The sequence below is a fragment of the Martes martes genome, assembly GCF_963455335.1.
Source record: "Martes martes genome assembly, chromosome: 1".
NCBI classification, from domain to species: Eukaryota; Metazoa; Chordata; class Mammalia; order Carnivora; family Mustelidae; genus Martes; species Martes martes.
The window spans coordinates 129,419,755-129,437,295 of record NC_137888.1 but is presented as its reverse complement, the minus strand read 5'-3'; the positions used below and the strand labels follow the sequence as shown (position 1 = coordinate 129,437,295).

The window sequence follows — 17,541 nt, the reverse complement described above, 5'->3', positions numbered from 1 at the left end:
AAAAACAGGCCTCAAAAATGGGCTCCTTCCTGGGGGTGGAAACTGAGACTTCACAGAATTCTGACCTTGAGCCTGTTGTTCAAGCCCAAATCCAGAACTTGTAACCCCTACCAGGGTAGAACACTGATGATCAGGTTTGCCCCGGGGGGCCTAGGACCTTCCCATCGTGCTGACAGGGAAGAGCCCCTAGCCCCTGGAAGGGCTCCTCATAGCTCCCATATCCTTTTCTGACCAAACAGATTTGAAATGGATCTGGAAGAGGGGGACAATAGTAGCAAGTTATAAAAGTTTCTGAATCTTCTTACTAATGGTTTTCATAACATTAGAACAGAATACTTGTGTGAGTTGCTGGGTCAGAATAGGAAATAGCTGCATTTCCGGTACTCTCTTCCTTCTTTCACAAACAGATGAATGTGCCCGGGAACAAAACCCTGGATTTAAGAACATGTTGTTAGGGTCATTCCTCTAGCCTTTAGGCTCTGTGGCTGGAACTACAAAAAAACTGACCCTCCCCCCCACCCCCAATAAAAACAGATTAACAGGAGAAAACCACTGTTTGCTTCACTGGGAGTGAGGGCGGTGGTGCAAGATGGAAGGTAACAAGGAAAAAAATCGCTTTTTATTATTACTATTGGGAAAGTACTTTCTCCTTCAGTCTGACTCCGTCTGGATTTTGAATTACTCCAGGGTTGATATTAATCACGAACCAAACTGCAAAAGTGTTGTCCACTGGGTAGAAACTGGCTGGGGGATTAAGGAAGGCAGAAGGTGTCGTTATGAAACTGTCACAGGTAGGAGATAATAAAAGAACCCTGCTGGCTTGCTGCTTTGTAATATATATACATATATAAATATATGTATGTGTGTATATATTTCACAAACACCAGTTGACCTTTCCGCTTTCTATTTATGCAGAGGAAATGCCATCAGCTATTTTGGATGATGAGGAGATAAGACACACACAGGAGAGTGAGGGAAGTTAATTATTTAATGTATTTGGGGCTGAGGCTGGAGCAAAAGCTCTAAGTCTATTATAAAGTCCAGCCATCACAGTGGGCTCAGGATAAAGGAGGCTGACAAATTAAAACAGTAGCTCTAAGGGGGGGAAACACCCCACTCCTCTTTCAAGATGATGGGATCAGTAACGAATGTGTCAGAAGATCGGGCCAGGCCATGGAGAAGATAAAGAAGCAAAAAAATGGAAAAATGAGGCAAAGAGAAGGGATGTGTGTATGGGGGTGGGAAACAGGATGGGGCAGGCTTGGACACACAGTAGAGTATTGGGAACTTCTGCAGGGACTCCTGGGTGGCTCAGTTGGTTAAGCTTCTGACTCTTGATTTCAGCTCAGGTCAAGATCCTGGGATCAAGCCTGGCATTGTCCAGCCCCACACTCAGGGCTGTGTCTTCTTGTCCCTCTCCCTCCCCCACTGGCTCTCTCTCTCTCTCTTTCTCTCGCTCTCAATTAATGCATCTGCCACAATCTGCATAAGGAAAAAAACACGATACCTGGTGACTTGGATTCTAGACTCACTCTTGCCATTTACTATGCGATCTAGGGCAAGTCATTTTCTCTCTCTTTTCCTGCCTATGTCTGCAGACTGCTGTAAAGAGTGGGTAAGACAAGGTGATAGGCTCCATCACATGAAACTGGCAGTGAGGTTCAGCCTAATGTGTGGAAATGCTTTCAATCTGGAAGATGCCCTTAACCTTGGAGGACTCATTAGCTTGATTGTCAGGCTGCCTGATACCCCATCATTGGAGACTCATCCCTGAAGGCTTCCTTAGGCTTCCAGGATTCTACTACTACGTAAGCACACCCCCAAAGTTATCATTTTTAGCCATTTTCAGTTGGCTCTTGACTAGAAATTATCTGATAGTCAACTAAGAGCTGATAGGGCCATGAAGAAGGGAGCTCTGGAAAGGCAAGTGAGCTCTGAGGCCAGCTCTGAGTCCTCACAAAACCTCATCACACTTCATATTTTAGGACCCTGCCTATGTAACCCCTAAAGCAAGCCATGCCACCAGTGCCCTTAGGAAGCTCAATTCTTCCCTGAAGGGGACGAAGGAACATCAGAAATCTGGTCCAATGCATATGCATTATAAAATATATATCTGTTAGGAATACCAAAGTCTTTGGCATCTATACAGAATTGAAATCTTCACTCCAAGAAGAGTATTTTCGAAGTAGACTTGTAAGGTTAGATTGGGAGACAATCTTCGAACAGCCAGAAATTTTTTTCTTTTGAAAATATGGTGGCTGTTTCTTTCTCTGAAAGATTGAACTTTTGGTTCCAATTCACCCCTCTCTGGACCCCTACTGTTCTCTTATATTCAGTAGCCTTCCCACCCTCCCACGGGGGAAGTAGATTTCCCGCTCCTTTGACTTTGAGTTGAGCCACAGAACTAGTTTGGGCGGAGTGATCACGCAGGAGCAGGAACATCCTCGTTGGTGCACCAGATTTTGTGATCTTGAGTCTCTGCTCTCACCTGCTAGCCCGCCCATCATCCAGAATCATCCCAGCCAAGGAGGACTAGAGCAGAACCGCTCCAGGCGATCCGCAGACTCTCCAGCCAGAAGCGAATGTTCATTGCCGTAGGCTTCTTGGGTTCTGCGTTTATTACGCTGCGTTATTATGGCAGTTAACTAACCAATATACCAGACATCACTCTCTATTTCTTCTATTAACACTTCTATTATTAAAGTCCTCAGGCTTCCTTCTTTTTGGCATTGATTTTTATAAATTTGGGGGAAAGTTTACTTCTAATGAAATGATTTAGTGGTCTCTCGGAAAAAAAAATGAGGATCCCCCCCGCCAAATGGTGGACCTTGAACTCCGTCCTTCCTGGCTCTCAGAACGTTTCCAGACAGTGCAGCTCAGGAGCTTGGAGCCTATCAGGACCGCTTCATCTGCAGATAGGGTCCAGCTCTTCCTCGGATTTTACTTCTATGTGTATTGAGCTCCTATCGCCTACCAGGCATCTAGGCACACAATTTTGAATGATAAGCATTCAACACGCAAGAGAAACAACCGAAATGTCTGTCAACAGATGAATGGGTGAAGGAGATGTGATATATGTATGTATATATACAACAGAATATTATTCAGCCTTAAAAAGGAAGGAAATCCTACCATTTTCTACAGCATGGGTGAACCTGGAGGACGTTATCCTAAGGGAAATAAGCAGACACAGAAACTCACATGCTGCAGGATCTCACTTTTATGAGGAATGTAAAAATGTCAAGATCATAAAAGAGGCGGTTGCCAGGGCTGGGGTTGGGTTGTCAGATGTTGGTCGAAGGTTAGGATGTTCCAGTTAATACAGGACAAATAAGTTCTGGAGATCTAATGTACAGCACGGTGACTCTAGTTAGAAGTAATACTGTATTACTATACACTTGAACTCTGCTAAGGATGTAGATTTTTTTTTAAGATTTTATTTATTTATGTATTTGACAGAGATCACAAGTAGGCAGAGAGGCAGGCAGAGGGGGAGGGGAAGCAGGCACCCTGCTGAGCAGAGAGCCTGCTGTAGGGCTCGATCCCACGACTCTGGGATCATGACCTGAGCCAAAGGCAGAGGCTTTAACCCACTGAACCACCCAGGCGCCCCAAGGATGTAGATCTTAAGTGCTCTTACCGCAGACACAAAAGTGAAAATGGTCACAATGTGAGGTGACAGATGTGTTAATTAGGTTGATTGTGGTAGTCATTTCACAATGTATATCAAAACATCATCTTGTGTACCTTAAATATATATAGTTTTTGTTGACTGTACCTCAGTCAAGCTGGGAGAAGTTTCATCAGGCAAATACAAGGGAGGAAAAGATCTCGCAGGCCTGAAGAACACAAACATGGAGGACACAGCTTGTGGGTTCTGGGAAGTTTGAAAGCTGTTTGGGCTGGTGGTACATAAAATGTGAGGACCATTACGTCAGGTTTGAGAGGAAGGTGTAGTGGGCAGCCTCCTAGATGGCCCCCAGGGCAGCCTCCTCAATGGCCCCCAGTGATTCTCTCCTCTGGAATTCTGGTCTTGTGCAGTTGCTTCTCCCATTGCATCATGGTGGCCTGTGTGATCAATAAAGTATTGTAGAAATGGGGCTAACTTCCGTGACTAGGTCATAAGACATGGATTCCATCTTGCTTTCTCTTGGATTGCTCGCTCCGGAAGAAATGAGCCACCATGTCTCCAGGACACTCACACAACTTTAGGGAGAGATCTATTTGGCATAAAATTGAGGCTTCTGCCAACATCCAGCACCAAGTTGAGTCACCTGGGAAACAAATTCCCCAGCTCTAGTCAAGTCTTCATTTGACTGCAGCCTTTGCTGACATCTCGACTAAAATATCATGAGAAACCCTGCTGGTCCTGACCATCCAGCTAAGCCATTGCTTAATTCCTGACCCATGGATGCCGAAATAGTAAGTGTCCCCTGTGGTGTTAAGTCACTACATTTCATGGTATGATTCGGCAGTAGATCACTCATACAGAAGGCAAGGCTCAGATCTGAGCTGTTGGGTTCGTCTGCTGTGTGGGGCAGCCCCTGAAGAGGTATGAACATGCCATGGCTTTTGGCTCTGAGACTATATGGAGGGCTGGTTAGAACAGGGTGAGACTGGAGGCAGGCAGTTAGGTGTGGTCTGGGCGAGAAAAGGTGACGTCAGGGCCCTGTGGAGACAACACAAGGGCACCAGGAGAATGGAGGGCCGACTTGGATGGGAGGGGAGGAGGACTCCTAGGTTTGTGGCATGGGTGATTGGGCCCTTCACAGAGCTGGGGGTACAGGAGATGCGGGGAGGGCCGGGCAGGGGAGAAACACTGAGTCCATTCCTGGGTGGGTTGGGTTCGGGGTGCTCTTGGGTACTCAGGGGAGGACGTCTAGGCACAAAGCTGCAGGTGTCTGTGAAATTCTTACACTCAGTGGATGCATGTAATGAGCTCCAGACCGCATGGCAGTGGGTATTTTCGGAGCCGGACCTGCGAACAGCGAAGAGTAGGGCTGCCTTCTGCAGAATGGCATTTCCTTTGAGGCTGCTGGATTTGATTTCAGATACTTGAGTGCCCCCGAAATAATAATCACGGCGTCTACCCCTTTTGGATGAAACTCAACTGGCCCAGCCTGAAGCTCTCTGCTGGCGGCACCACCTAACTGCCCCTCCACCCCCCGCTGTGTATTCTTCAACACTCAGCGGTTCTCAACCTTGGCTCTGCATTCGAAACACCTGGAAAATTTTATGAGGATTAAGTGGAATCATTTAAAATTTCCTGGTAGATGGTAGATGTTGGTCGCAGTCTTCTTTCTGCCTAAAAAGTGAGATTAGACGCTTATCTTTTTCTCCCTCTCCTGGACCCAAAGGGATCCTGTCTGTAAAAGGGTTTTGTGAAATGCAAAACTTTATTCAAATGTAAATGATAACCTTTAACTTCAGGAGAAGTCAGAGATCTTGGTATTTTTAACTTTTCACTATGGAAAACATCAAACTGTATAAAAGTAAAGAGAATAATATAATAAGCCCTTGTTATGGAACATCACTCAGCTTCAGAAATAATCAATTCACAGCCAATCCTCTTTTATTTCTATTCTCACCCACTACCACCTCACTGCATTATTTTTATCATAAATTTATAAATACTTCAGTATGTATCTCTAAAAGAGAATCTTTTTTTAAAGCTGTAATACTATTTTCACACTCGTAACTGTACCAATAATTCCTAGCTACCAAATAGCAGGTCAGTATTCACATTTCCCATCTTACTTTTTGTTTCTTCAAATTAGGATCCCAGGAAAGCCCAACTGCTTCAACTGATAGGTCTCCTCGATCTCTTGTTATATACAGATTCTGCTTCCATCTCTTTTTTCTCCATTTATTGAGGAAACCACGTCATTGGTCTTGTAGAGTTTCTTTGAGTCTACGTTTTACTGGTGGCATCTCCTCATTTAAAAAAATAAACTTTATAATTTGTAAAGAGATTTATTTATTAGAGAGCGAGAGAGTGCGGGGGAGGGGCAGAAGGAAAGTATCTCAAAGAGACTCCTTTCTCCGTGTGGAGCCTGGCAATAGACGACTCTGAGATCATGACCTGAGCCAAAATCAAGAGTTGGATGCTCATCCCTCTGAACCACCCAGGCGCCCCTAAACTTTATTTTTTTAAGCAGTTTTAGATTTACAGAAAAAGTTGTGAAGATAGTACAGAGTTCCCATATAGTCTACCCGGTTTCCCTATTATTAATATATTAGCGTGGTACATTTGTTAAAATAATGGACCAATATCAATACATTATTATTAATCAAAGTCTATACTTCAGTCACATTTCCTTAGCTTTTATCTAATGTCTTTTTTCTGATCCACGATCCTATCCAGGATACCATAAAGACATTCAGTCTTCAGGAATCCTAAAATTTCCCTTTGTTGTGACAGTTTCTCAGACTCTCCTCATTTTCAGCGACCTTAACAGTTTTGAGGTGTGCTGCTCAGGTGTTTTATAGAATGTCCCTCCTATGGGGTTTAATGCTTTCTTCACAATTAGACCAGGGTTATGTCATTTTGGGAGGAAGAGAGCTGACATTAAGAACCATATCCATCACATGGTATCAGTACATACCATCAACATGACTTATCACTGTTGATATTGACCTTGAGTCACCTGGCTAATGTTTGTCAGGTTTCTCCTCAAAGTTACAAATCGTTCCCACCGCCCCCTCCCCTTTCCATAGTGTCCTCACTGGAAGGAAGTCATTATTCACAGCCCACACTTAAGGAGTAATCAGTTGTACTCCACCTCCTGGAGGAGAGAGTATCTATATAAATTATTTCAAATTCTTCTGCGGGAGATATCCCTTCCCACTCATTTTTTACTTATGCATTACTTTTTTCAGTAAGCTCTACACCCAACCTAGGGCTTAAACCCATGACCCTGAGATCAAGGGTCAAATGCTCTATGGACTGAGCCAGCCAAGTGTCCCTACTTATGCATTAGCTACATCAGAATGGACCCACAGATCCTTACTTTATACTTTGGGTTAGAATTCAATACTTCTTTATTTTACTGCTCCAATTGTTTCAGCTTTGGCCACTGTGAGCTCTTTCAGTTAACTCGTGGGTCCCCATCCCTTTGAATATTCCTATCAATATGGATTTTTTTTTCTTTTCATTAAAAAAAAAAAGATCTCTCACATCACAAGATGCTCTAGGTTTATCATGTATTCCTCAGGTGTATTTCTTGTCCCAGTGCTTGAATCGGCCATTTCTCCAAGGGGTCCTGGTTCCTTTATTAGAAAATGGTATTGGAAATCAAGCTCTGGGCACTGGGTATGCCTTTTGCCACTGCATTACCCCTGCTTCGAGACCCCCCCCCCCCCCGCTGACAGAGTGAGGAAATTTGTGCATACGAACCTTTATATATGCACATATCTATAACTATTTCTGTATGTAACCATCTGTATCTAAGTTAAGCTCAACACAATTTCATACTGATGTCTCCAGCTCTAATCCACTAGCACACGGATCATTTTAGCTTCTTCCTGATATTTAAAAAAGTTTTTTTTTAATCTCTTATAAAATTGTAGTTAGATCCAGATTCAAATTCAGTTTTTTGGCAAGATTATTTCATAATAGGTGGTGTGTTCTTCCATCATGAAGTATACAGTATCTGATTTTCTTTTGGTGACATTAATAGTCATTGATGATCATGCCCTACGATCTATTACTTAAAGTTTAAAAAATAGTAAAATTATGATTGGCTCTGTTTTTTTTCTTTGATTAACTATAATACCCTATATAAGTTTCCCCTTATTAACTATTTGGGACCCCTGAGGTACAGCTCATTAAAAAAAAAAAAAGACAGGATAAATACTTCATCCTTTTCCTCCTCCTCATTATTATTTTAGGATTCAAATAGTGTTTATTGAATCAATGGACTGATGATCTCGGAGGCTCCCCAAATTTCTCAGTTCTCTGTAATTTAGGGTGCCAGTACATTTTTCATGGCCTCCTTAAGCCAAAAGAAATGGCTATCAATTTCACTTACAAATAGTTAGGTCCAAACATCTTAAGTGTTTATGTCCTGACAACATGGCACCTGTTTGTCACCACCTGACATCTCAAACCCTCATTTCCTGTTCCACACTGATTTTTATCCCATACTTGCTTTTCATCACAACTGCTAAAAACCCAGCTTCACGAAGATACAACGTCATCAGAAAGGATGTAGCCATCTAATGTTGAATCTACTCATTGAATCGAAGCAAGTAGTGGATTTTTTTTTTAATTTATTTATTTGACAGAGATCACAAGTAGGCAGAGAGGCAGACAGAGAGAGAGAGGGAAGCAGGCTCCCCGCTGAGCAGAGACCCCGATGCGGGGCCCGATCCCAGGACCCTGGGATCATGACCCGAGCCGAAGGCAGAGGCTTTAACCCACTGAGCCACCCAGGCGCCCCGCAAGTAGTGTTTTTGATGTCTAGGAGAGACTATTAAATTTTAAATTTCAGAATTTTTGTTTTTGTTTATTTTTATTTTAATTTTTTAAAAAGATTTCATTTATTTATTTGACAGAGAAAGAGAACACAAGCAGGGGGAGCTGCAGAGGGAAAGGAAGAAGCAGGATCCCTGCTGAGCAAGGAGCCTGATGCAGGGCTCGATCCTGGGACCATGACCCGAGCTGAAGGCAGACGCTTAACCCATTGAGCCACCCAGGCACCCCTTCTGTTTTTTGTTTTTGTTTTTGTTTTCATTCTTAGTATTGAAGTATAGTTGACATAAGATGTTATGTTAGTTTCAGGTGTACAACAGTGATGACAAGTCTGTACATCACTCAGTGCTCACCACGGTAAGTGTGGTCACTCTGTCATCATCCAACGTTATTACACTATCATTGCCTCTATTCCCTATGCTGTACTTTTCACCTTCATGATTTATTTTATAATCGGAGGTTTGTGCCTCTTAATCCCTGTCACCCATCCTCCCACCCCTTCCTTCTCATTATTTTTCAGATGAATTCATTCTTTAGCATCTTCTGAGGTTACCACTGAGTTATTTTTGGTTTTGAGTACCATTATGAACTTGGAGTAGCTCTCAAGGGACACAGCATTGCTCAGTGATCTACCTCCAGCCTTTACTTCTGGATACTCTGCCTCAGGAAGGTGGAATTGGGGGAGGCTGGTCTCCCCAGACAAGAGGCAGAAAGCAGTGCAGAGGCAGAGAGCAGTTTGGAAATGGATGGCAAGACTGGGGAGGGGGGAGAATCTTGGAGAGTTCCATGTTCATTCATACTGAAAGAGCTCCGGTTTCCAAAGTCATTAATCCTTATATAGCTGTTGCCTTGGTTTCACAGAGTTTTCCACATTGCCTTAGAAATAGCTGAATCCATCTTTAAAAGCCTTCTCCCGGAACCAGGAAAGAAAAACAGCCTGAAGCTCTGGGAAGAGCATGTCTCTCCCATGTAGGAGAGAAAGCAGGTCACCTTTGGAATTTTAGGGGTAACTGTTAGGGCACTGATTGCTTATTAGTTACCTGAAACAAAGTTAAAAACCACCACCAGAGATTCTGATCTAGTTGGTCTGGGGTGGACCGCAATTGGCCGTTTTTGTGAGTTTTCTGCAAGGCAATTCCAGTGTTCAATGGGAGCCATTTTCCAGCCCCCAGAACTCTAAAAGGCCAATGAATTTGTGCCATATTTACAGTGTCATCACTTTGATCCAGCTGCATGATGTTGGCTGCATTCCAACCCACAGTCTTTAATATAAGACACATCACTCTGCCCCTACCCTCTGCTCCAAGGATGGTTACAATAAATTTGTGCTGGGCACTGCTCCAAGCACCTTAAACATTTCACTACCTCTGTATCATCTTCACTTAAGAGATGAGCGCTGGGGATCTGAGAGAGTTAAATGACTCGCTAAGGTGGGCTCTTTACTATCACATGCTATCTCTTACAGGTTGGGACTTTAAGTGCAGGCCCTCTCAAGGAGCAGCACCCTCCCTTCCTTTGTGTAATAAATAGTGACTCTTGGTGTAGGGGCTGTCTGCAGGGGACCTAGACTGGGGTGAGGGACTCCGAGTGCCTGTTCCTCAGCATCCGGCACTAGTAGCCTCCACCTTCCTTCACAGCTCCGGGGCCTGGTGTGTATGAACAAGGTCCGGAAGGCCTTAGGACTTCCACCTCTGATCCTCCCAGCGAGCACAGCTCACACCCACAGCTTTCCACACTTACCCTTCCCCTGAAAATCGCATCAGTCCTATCCGCTGCCTATCGCCACCCCCAATTTCTCTCTAGAAAACACTTATTGACCACCCCTGTCCTATGATCCCCTCATCTCAAAAAAATGCCGCTATGCACCCGGGCCATAAACTCTGACCTCACCCTAGCACAACTCTCCCCCGACATGCAACCAGCCACTGGGTCCCCCGCCCCCCACTCCGCCCCGCAGGGCAGCTGTTACACCTATCGCTCCTTTCCATCGCCACTGCCCAAGGACAGGCCAGGTCTCCGAAGCCAGCTCGGCCTCAGTCCTTCCTAGCCCCGGCTCCAGCCCTGGGCTCCGTGGGCCACCGGAACCAACCAGCTGCGGCTCCCTGACGCTCCCGCGCTGCCTCCAGCCGCAGGCCTCGGCCCCAGGGAGAGCCTGCCCGGGTAGCCCGCCCCGCCACCCGCCGGCTGCCGGAGCCCCGCAGGCCGGGCACTGTGACGGAAGCGCGACTTCCCCGCCTCGCTCGGCGCCCGGATCCCGGGCCACGCCGCCTTCGCCCCGCCCCGCCCGGGGCCCAACCCGGACGAGGCTTTCTGTTCCCCGAGTCCCGCGGCCGTCGCTGGCTCCCCGGGCCTGCAAGCCCCGCCCCGATTGGCTGGCGCCGGGCCCGCCTAGCCCCTTGGGCCCTCGGGACGGCGGCGGGGACAGGCGTGGGGCCATGGCCGGGATCCGCAAGCTGGAGCTGGAGGAGGCCCTGATGCTGGGGTCTGGCTGGCGCCACGCGTGCCACGCGCTGTTATACGCGCCGGACCCGGGGATGCTTTTCGGCCGCATCCCGCTCCGTTACGCGGTCCTGGTGAGAAGGGGCGCCCCGCCCCTCCCCCCGCCCCTCGCCCCTCCCCCGCCCTCGTCCCTCGCCCCTCCCCCTCCCCCGGGGACGCCGGCCGGGCGCCCGGGCGACCCCCCTGTCCCCTCCCGCAGATGCAGATGCGCTTTGATGGGCGCCTCGGCTTCCCCGGCGGCTTCGTCAACATGCAGGACGGCGGTCTGGAGGCCGGGCTGAACCGCGAGCTGACCGAGGAGCTGGGCGAGGCCGTGGCGGGCTTCCGCGTGGAGCGCGCCGACTACCGCAGCTCGCACGCGGGGCCCGGGGCGCGCATCGTGGCCCACTTCTACGCCAAGCGCCTGACGCTCCAGCAGCTGGTCGCGGTGGAGATGGGCGCCCCTCGCGCCAAGGACCACGGGCTGGAGGTGGGGCCCGGCCCGGGAACCCCACCCCCATGGCCTCCCTGCCCACCCCCCCGCCAGCCGATCCCCCACTTTCCTAAGGTAGTTAGGATCTTGGGCTTCTTTCATCTGGTTGACAAGCCACAGCCAGTGTAGTCTCTTCCCCCACCCCACCCCCGTTAACTGATCTTAACCGTTAACTGCATTGTTTTTCTAGAACACACCTAACCAAATCTCTCTACCCCCTCAAGCATTGCATTCCAGGCTCCTGATTTTCTTGGGTAGAAGATGTGGCCTGATGGGTTGTCGGGAACCTTTGTTGTTAAGCTAGGAGAGTCGGGGAGTCGATTGTTAATGGAGATGGTTTTCAAACTTTGACAGGTATCAGAATCATCTGGGAGCATTATTACTGACCCCACTCCCAGAATTTGTGGTTCAGTGGGGGAAGGAAGGAGGGAAGGACCTGAGAATCTGCATTTTTCAAAAGTTTCTAAATGGTGCTGATATGGCTGGTCTGGAATATTTTTGAGAACTACTGGTGAAAGGCCAAACATACATCCTGGAGGCAAGAGGCACTGTAGGTTTAGTGATGTAGGAGAGATTAGCATTTATGAAGCTGGATGGCATGGTCATTTGTCTGCAGAGAGCTGGGCCCACTAGGTATAAGAAATGAGTCCTCAGGCCTCGTTCTGCTGGACTGATAAGGGATGAGACCTGATCTGGAAAGATCGGTCTAGGATGAGCTACTTATCTCGTCACCTGTCTCCTTCCTTTCACAGGTGCTAGGCCTGGTGCGAGTGCCCCTGTATACCCTACGGGATGGTGTGGGAGGCCTGCCTGCCTTCCTGGAGAATACCTTCATTGGAGCTGCAAAGGAGCAGCTGCTGGAGGCCCTCCAGGATTTAGAACTGGTGGAACCTGGTTCTCTTACAGCCCGGAAGATCTCCCTACCTCGCTAGAGGCAGCCCTCTGTGGACCCACGGAACCTGAGATGAGGATCTTGGTACAAAGGAAGGGAGGAGGGAATGGGGAAGGTTTTCTCTTCCAGGTCTGGGCCTGATAGATGATAACAGATTAAAAGAAGTATGTGCAGTATGTTTGAGCAGAGGGCCTCCCCCAGCAACTCTCAGCACCCAGGACAAAAATCTGCAGCTCATCCTGGGGCCCTGGCAAATTCCCAGAGCTGGCCTCCTCTCTGTCCGTTTGCACACACACAGCATGGCAGTCCCCGGACCTGTGAATGTGCAGTCTGTGCCCACATACAAGCTGATGCCTCCCCGCAACCCCCATGTGCCGTTTAACTGGAAAGTGGCATGTGTGGGGTCTAGCTTGTCATCGGAGCCATCTCTTTGATGGGGAGAAGCCTCTGATCCAGGGGAGCATCCCTGCCCACACTCGTACATGGCTGTTCTCAGGGGTCTAGCCCAGCATATGCCTGCTGCAGAGGGGAGAGAAGCAGAGGACCCTTTTCTCCCTGAAAATCGTCACATCCTTGCTTGGGCGTTGGCAAAAGCAATATACCCCTGAAAGGTGGTGGAGGGTCCTAACCAGCTTTCTGCCCTCTTTTGAAATAGAGCAGCAGGGGTGAGAAAAATGGCCTGGTCTCCTTGGACTTGAACTTCTGAGTCCTGGTGCATCTCTTCCAAAGCTGTCATCTAGGACTCCTTGGACTGGGGACCTCAGAAGGGAAGAGACCCAGCCCTGGTCTAGCCCTGTCCTGACCCAAAGAGCCTGCCATTAAAGAACAGCAGATAGCTGAGCCTCAGAGCCCTTCGGTTTTTTGGACAAATTATCTGTCTGAGGTACTGGAGATCTGGGGATGAGAGAGCCACAGGTCTTGCTCTCCACGGGGTTAAAGGGCTAAATGGCAAATATCTCAGGCTTCTTGGGCCACATGGTCTTTGTAGCATCTGCTCAGCTCTTTAGTTTCAGAAGTAGCAATGAACAACGGATAATGGGCATGGTTGTGTTCCAGTAAAACTTATTTTATGCAAGGAGGTGGCCAGCCATCTGTAATCAATTTAATTATGACGCCTATTTACATGTTTCGTTTATGTCAGTGTTGAGAAGGAAATAAAAGATTGACACAGGTCTCGCCTTGAAAGGTTTTACTTTTTGTTAAGGTGGTCTGGAAGGGCTGGCCCTCTCTGAAGAGCAGGTACACTGAAAAATAAGGATGAAGTACCAGGTAGGAGGGTGAGAAAGAATATTCTGGGTATTCCAGGAGTAGCACGTGTCAGGGTTCTGAGGAGGAATCTTGGCAGATTATCCCACATCAAGGAGAGGGGAATTAATCTCCATTTCTCTATTGGGGTGGCAGAGGGATAAGCAAAGAATTTGTAGTCATCTTTAATTTGCCAGAGCATGGTCTAGAAATGGAAGAAGGCCAGTGTGATTCGGCTCTAGGAGGCAAGGGGAGAGGACGCTGGAGAGGCGGGCAGGAGCCAGATGGCATCTCACAAGGCATGGCCAGGGGCTGATGGTGTGTGCAGTGCAGACTGGAAGGGGATAGGAGAGGGACTGGGAGATGAGAGAGGCTGCCACCTGGGAGATGGTGGAGGGCTGAGCCATGGTGGTAGAGAACGTGGGAAGATGTGGATGCGTTTGAGAGTGGTGTTGGTGGCGGCATTGACAGGCCCTCTGATGGGCTGAGTGTGGGGGGAGGTGAGGGAAAAGAGGACTCAAGGATGACTTTTTCGGTTTGTGTCTTAAGTTATCCAAATTGTGGGTGGAGGGGAAGCCTGGGTCAGGGTGGAGAAGCTTGGGCAGGGGACAGAATCAAGGTCATTCTGGTTGAGACAGAAATTTGTGAGTCATCTGCATAAAGAAAGTATGACAATTTGTCCAAAGAGTTCAGGCAGGGAAAGAAAAAAGAGGAGAGGGTCGGGATGGGGTCCTGAGGAAGCCAGGGGCTCCGGGTTCAGGAGGAGGAGAAGACCATGTTGAAGAGGCTGAGGAGTTGAGAGGAAGCTGCTTTAAGACAGTGAACTCTGCCAAGTGCTTATGAGAGTCTTGGTAAAGGAGGGCAAAACTCTCTGTCCATCAGATTTCGTAGCTGGAGGTTTTTGGTAACTGTGAGGGGAGCAGTTTCAGGAAGGGGTAGGAGGGGAGTGGAAGGCAGACCTGAGGGGGGTGGGTGGAGAGTGGGGGACTGGACAGAGGAAGAAGTTGGTTCTATGGGGGTGTGGAGAAAGGGCTTGATACCTGGAGAGGGCTGCGGGGTCGGCAGGAGACCAAGCGTGAGTATGTTGATGGGAACAAAGTAGAGAGAGGTGGTGCCGAAGGAGCCCCAGTCCCTGAAAAAGGAGGAGGGCCATAGCCTCTGACAGGAAGAGGGACAGTCCTGCAGCATCACGGGGCTCAGAGAAGAGGGAGAGAAGGAGTAGAGGATGAGGAGTGCTAAATTAGTGGTGGGATGACGGACTTGGACTATCTTGATGGAAATGAAGGGAGATTGATCAGCTGGATGTGGGCGGAAAATGCTCCCAGAGGTACCAAGTCATTCATCACTGCATGGAAAAGCAAGTTGGTTAAAGAAATAGCAAAATGGGAAGGCAGTGTAGAGCTAGGGGTCCGTTCAGAGCAGGACCCAACTGAGGGCCCAGAGTAGGACGCCTTCAGGATGTGTCCCTGGGCCCTCAGGTGGATCACGGGGTGGGGGACATGCACGTGTACTTAGCCCTGTCTTCCCATCCTCGGTGTTGAGCAGCTAGGAAGAAGCTGCTGGTGCCCATTTGGGGTTTTACAGAGGAGCGCCAGGAAGGGAGAGAGGCAGGGCAGGAAAGAGGGCCTGCACTAGAGAAGCCCCAAGGATGGGCTGCGGGCTAAGAGGTTTAATCTGCATACAAAGGGAAATGAAGACAGGGGCTTCAGGGGGCGGTTAGCGAATTAAAGGTTTCCTGGAGGCAGAACTCCAACCTGTGGGGTGGTGGGAGGAGTATTTGAGCCCCAGAGGGATGCTTCTGAAATTGAAAGGTAAAGCCATCTCAGGTTAAGTCACAGGTCAAGTCAGGGTCCGCGTGATGAAACCAGACACAGATGTTGGAGAAGGTAGTGTGAACTAGCAAACACCATCCTTAGTGAACAACCAGAGGGACCCAGGAGGGGGCAGTGGACACGACAGGGCAGCCTCCGAGGAGAGGGGCTGAGCAGTGGTCAGGAGTGACGGCAGGGAGCAGTGTTGTCCCGTGGCACTTCTTGGCCCTGGAAGGGGCTGGGTTTGGGGATAGGGCCTGGGCAGGTCTGCCCCGAGCGCATACTGGGGTATAGTCCGGCTGCATCTTCCACCATGTCCATGCGGCCCCTAGACAGTCCTGCATATCTCCTCTGCTCCAGAGTTCCCGCAGCCCATCTCCACGCCTCCTGGCACTACAGCCAGCCGCCTACTTTTTTATTCCTACTCAGTCTCCTTATTTTGTGAGTCTCTGGTGATGTTCAGGGAATCCGTGGCCTTCCCGTGGCCTCCCACGCACATACCCTCCCAGTCAGTAGCTCTTGTCACGAGGAGCCATCTTGAAGGTGTCCGTCGTTCTGTGGCTTGAGTGCGTGTCACTGGTCTCTTCCCCCCAGTCCACAGGCAGACCAGGGGTCCTGCAAATTTTTCCCCAGGTTTCTCCCTCTCTCACCCATTGCCATCCTGCTGCTGGATGAGGACACCTGGGTATGGTTGCCCACAGGGATCTCCTTGACCTTGTTTAACCAGCTGTCGGGTGGAGAAAACAGCAGCCTTCCAAGCGGTCCTCGCCCCCTCCCTTAGCTGCTGCAGTGACCGTTAGCACCTGACCTATTCCCTGTCTGAAACACGGGGTTTATGATTCCTGGGGAGAGGGCTCACTGGGAACAGGGCTTTGAGGAGGCACTTCTGCCACTATTTATTGGTACCTGATGGCGGCCACGTTTTGCTCCTTGTTAGCACATTTGTCTCTGGGAGGCTGAGTGGCCCAGGCTGCCTCCTCCCCCCCACCCCCACTCCACAGCAAACATATTTCTGCTTTTCTCAGCAGAATCAGCTACATGTTCACACTTCTCAGTTCTGTGCTTTTTCCCAGATTATGCGACTGCTGGTGCTGAATTAACACTTCTGGGCCCCAGGCTGTCCTGAGCCAAAGTTGTACTCGGTTATCAAGTTTCTGGCAAGCCCATTATAAGCAGAAACATCCAAGGGAAGGGTAGCTTCCCAGTTACTTGGGTCCTTAGAGGCTGCTAAGTGAAACAGACGAAGGTAGAGGATAGAGAAATGGGAAGGGATGTTTTCTGTGAATTTTAGTTTATTGCAGAGAAAAAATTTTTTTCCATACTTTCTACCCCACACAGACAAAATGAATAGGAAAAAAAAATTAGAAGAATAAACATTTTCTCTATGGTAAAATTAGTGATGGCATCAGAATTTGAGCCAAACTAACAGACATTGACCCTTGACCTACCTCAGAGGGGCAGAAGAGCTGGAGGTGAGGGGATTCTATTTAAAATATGATTCTGAGGAAGAGGATGTGGGGTATGGTCAGAGCAGAGGAAAAAGAGAAACATCCAGTGGATTTAAGGCCACAGAAATCTCCGTAAAGGAGAAACCATGTGGCCTCAGCTCCTCTGGCCCCCCTCCTTTGAATCTGACTCCACTTGGGTATGGAGTTCATGTTCCCTCCAGTGGTAAAGGCAGCGCGGCAGAAAGTTGAAACCACCTAGTAGGCAAAGCAACACTGGGGTCCCTGGAAGGACAGGGCCCGCATAGGAATCTCCTCACCAGCAGACTGGAGGGAGTCTGTGTGCAGGCTTTTCCCCAAAGTGCTCAGCTCACCCTGGTGCAGAGATGTGAACCCGTGTCCGGAACTGAAGGAATTCCCCGCCCCTCATGGGCTCTGCTCCTCTCTGTAGGCATTCCCAGCTGATGCACGGGCATGGATACTCCTCTTTGCATGAAGGGAGATGACCTCTGGGTGGGGTTTTCAATAATTACAAAGAGCCCTTAGAAAAACCCCAGTGAGGATGGCTATTACCCTCAGCCCCTGCCTCCACCCTGCCCGGGTCACTGAGGACAGACTGATCAATGCACAGCCTCTTGTTGTCTAGGACCAATTCCAAGGTGGCGAATAGACAAAATCCAGGTAAACAGAGCAGGGTGAGCTGG

General features: G+C 48.7%; 1 protein-coding gene across 2 annotated transcripts; it reads left to right on the top strand.

The window, feature by feature from the left end:
• The first annotated feature begins 10,765 nt into the window (after positions 1–10,765).
• Positions 10,766–13,508, top strand: NUDT16 (nudix hydrolase 16). 2 transcript variants are annotated; one of them, XM_080826574.1, is made up of 4 exons: positions 10,861–11,046; positions 11,172–11,441; positions 12,197–12,420; positions 12,992–13,508. In XM_080826574.1, exons 1-3 carry the CDS (start codon positions 10,909–10,911, stop codon positions 12,374–12,376), a joined length of 588 nt encoding a protein of 195 aa, XP_080682700.1. In that variant the 5' UTR covers positions 10,861–10,908; the 3' UTR covers positions 12,377–12,420; positions 12,992–13,508. The 2 variants fall into 2 exon arrangements, with proteins under 2 accessions (XP_080682699.1, XP_080682700.1); XM_080826573.1 differs by having other exon boundaries at positions 10,766–11,046; positions 12,197–13,508.
• Positions 13,509–17,541: the final 4,033 nt, after the last annotated feature.

Coding starts and splice junctions, on each gene's coding strand:
- NUDT16 (XM_080826573.1), top strand. CDS start 10,909: ATGGCCGGGATCCGCAAGCTGGAGCTGGAGGAGGCCCTGATGCTGGGG. Junction 11,047..11,171: donor CGCTCCGTTACGCGGTCCTG/GTGAGAAGGGGC, acceptor CCCCTCCCGCAG/ATGCAGATGCGCTTTGATGG. Junction 11,442..12,196: donor CCAAGGACCACGGGCTGGAG/GTGGGGCCCGGC, acceptor TTCCTTTCACAG/GTGCTAGGCCTGGTGCGAGT.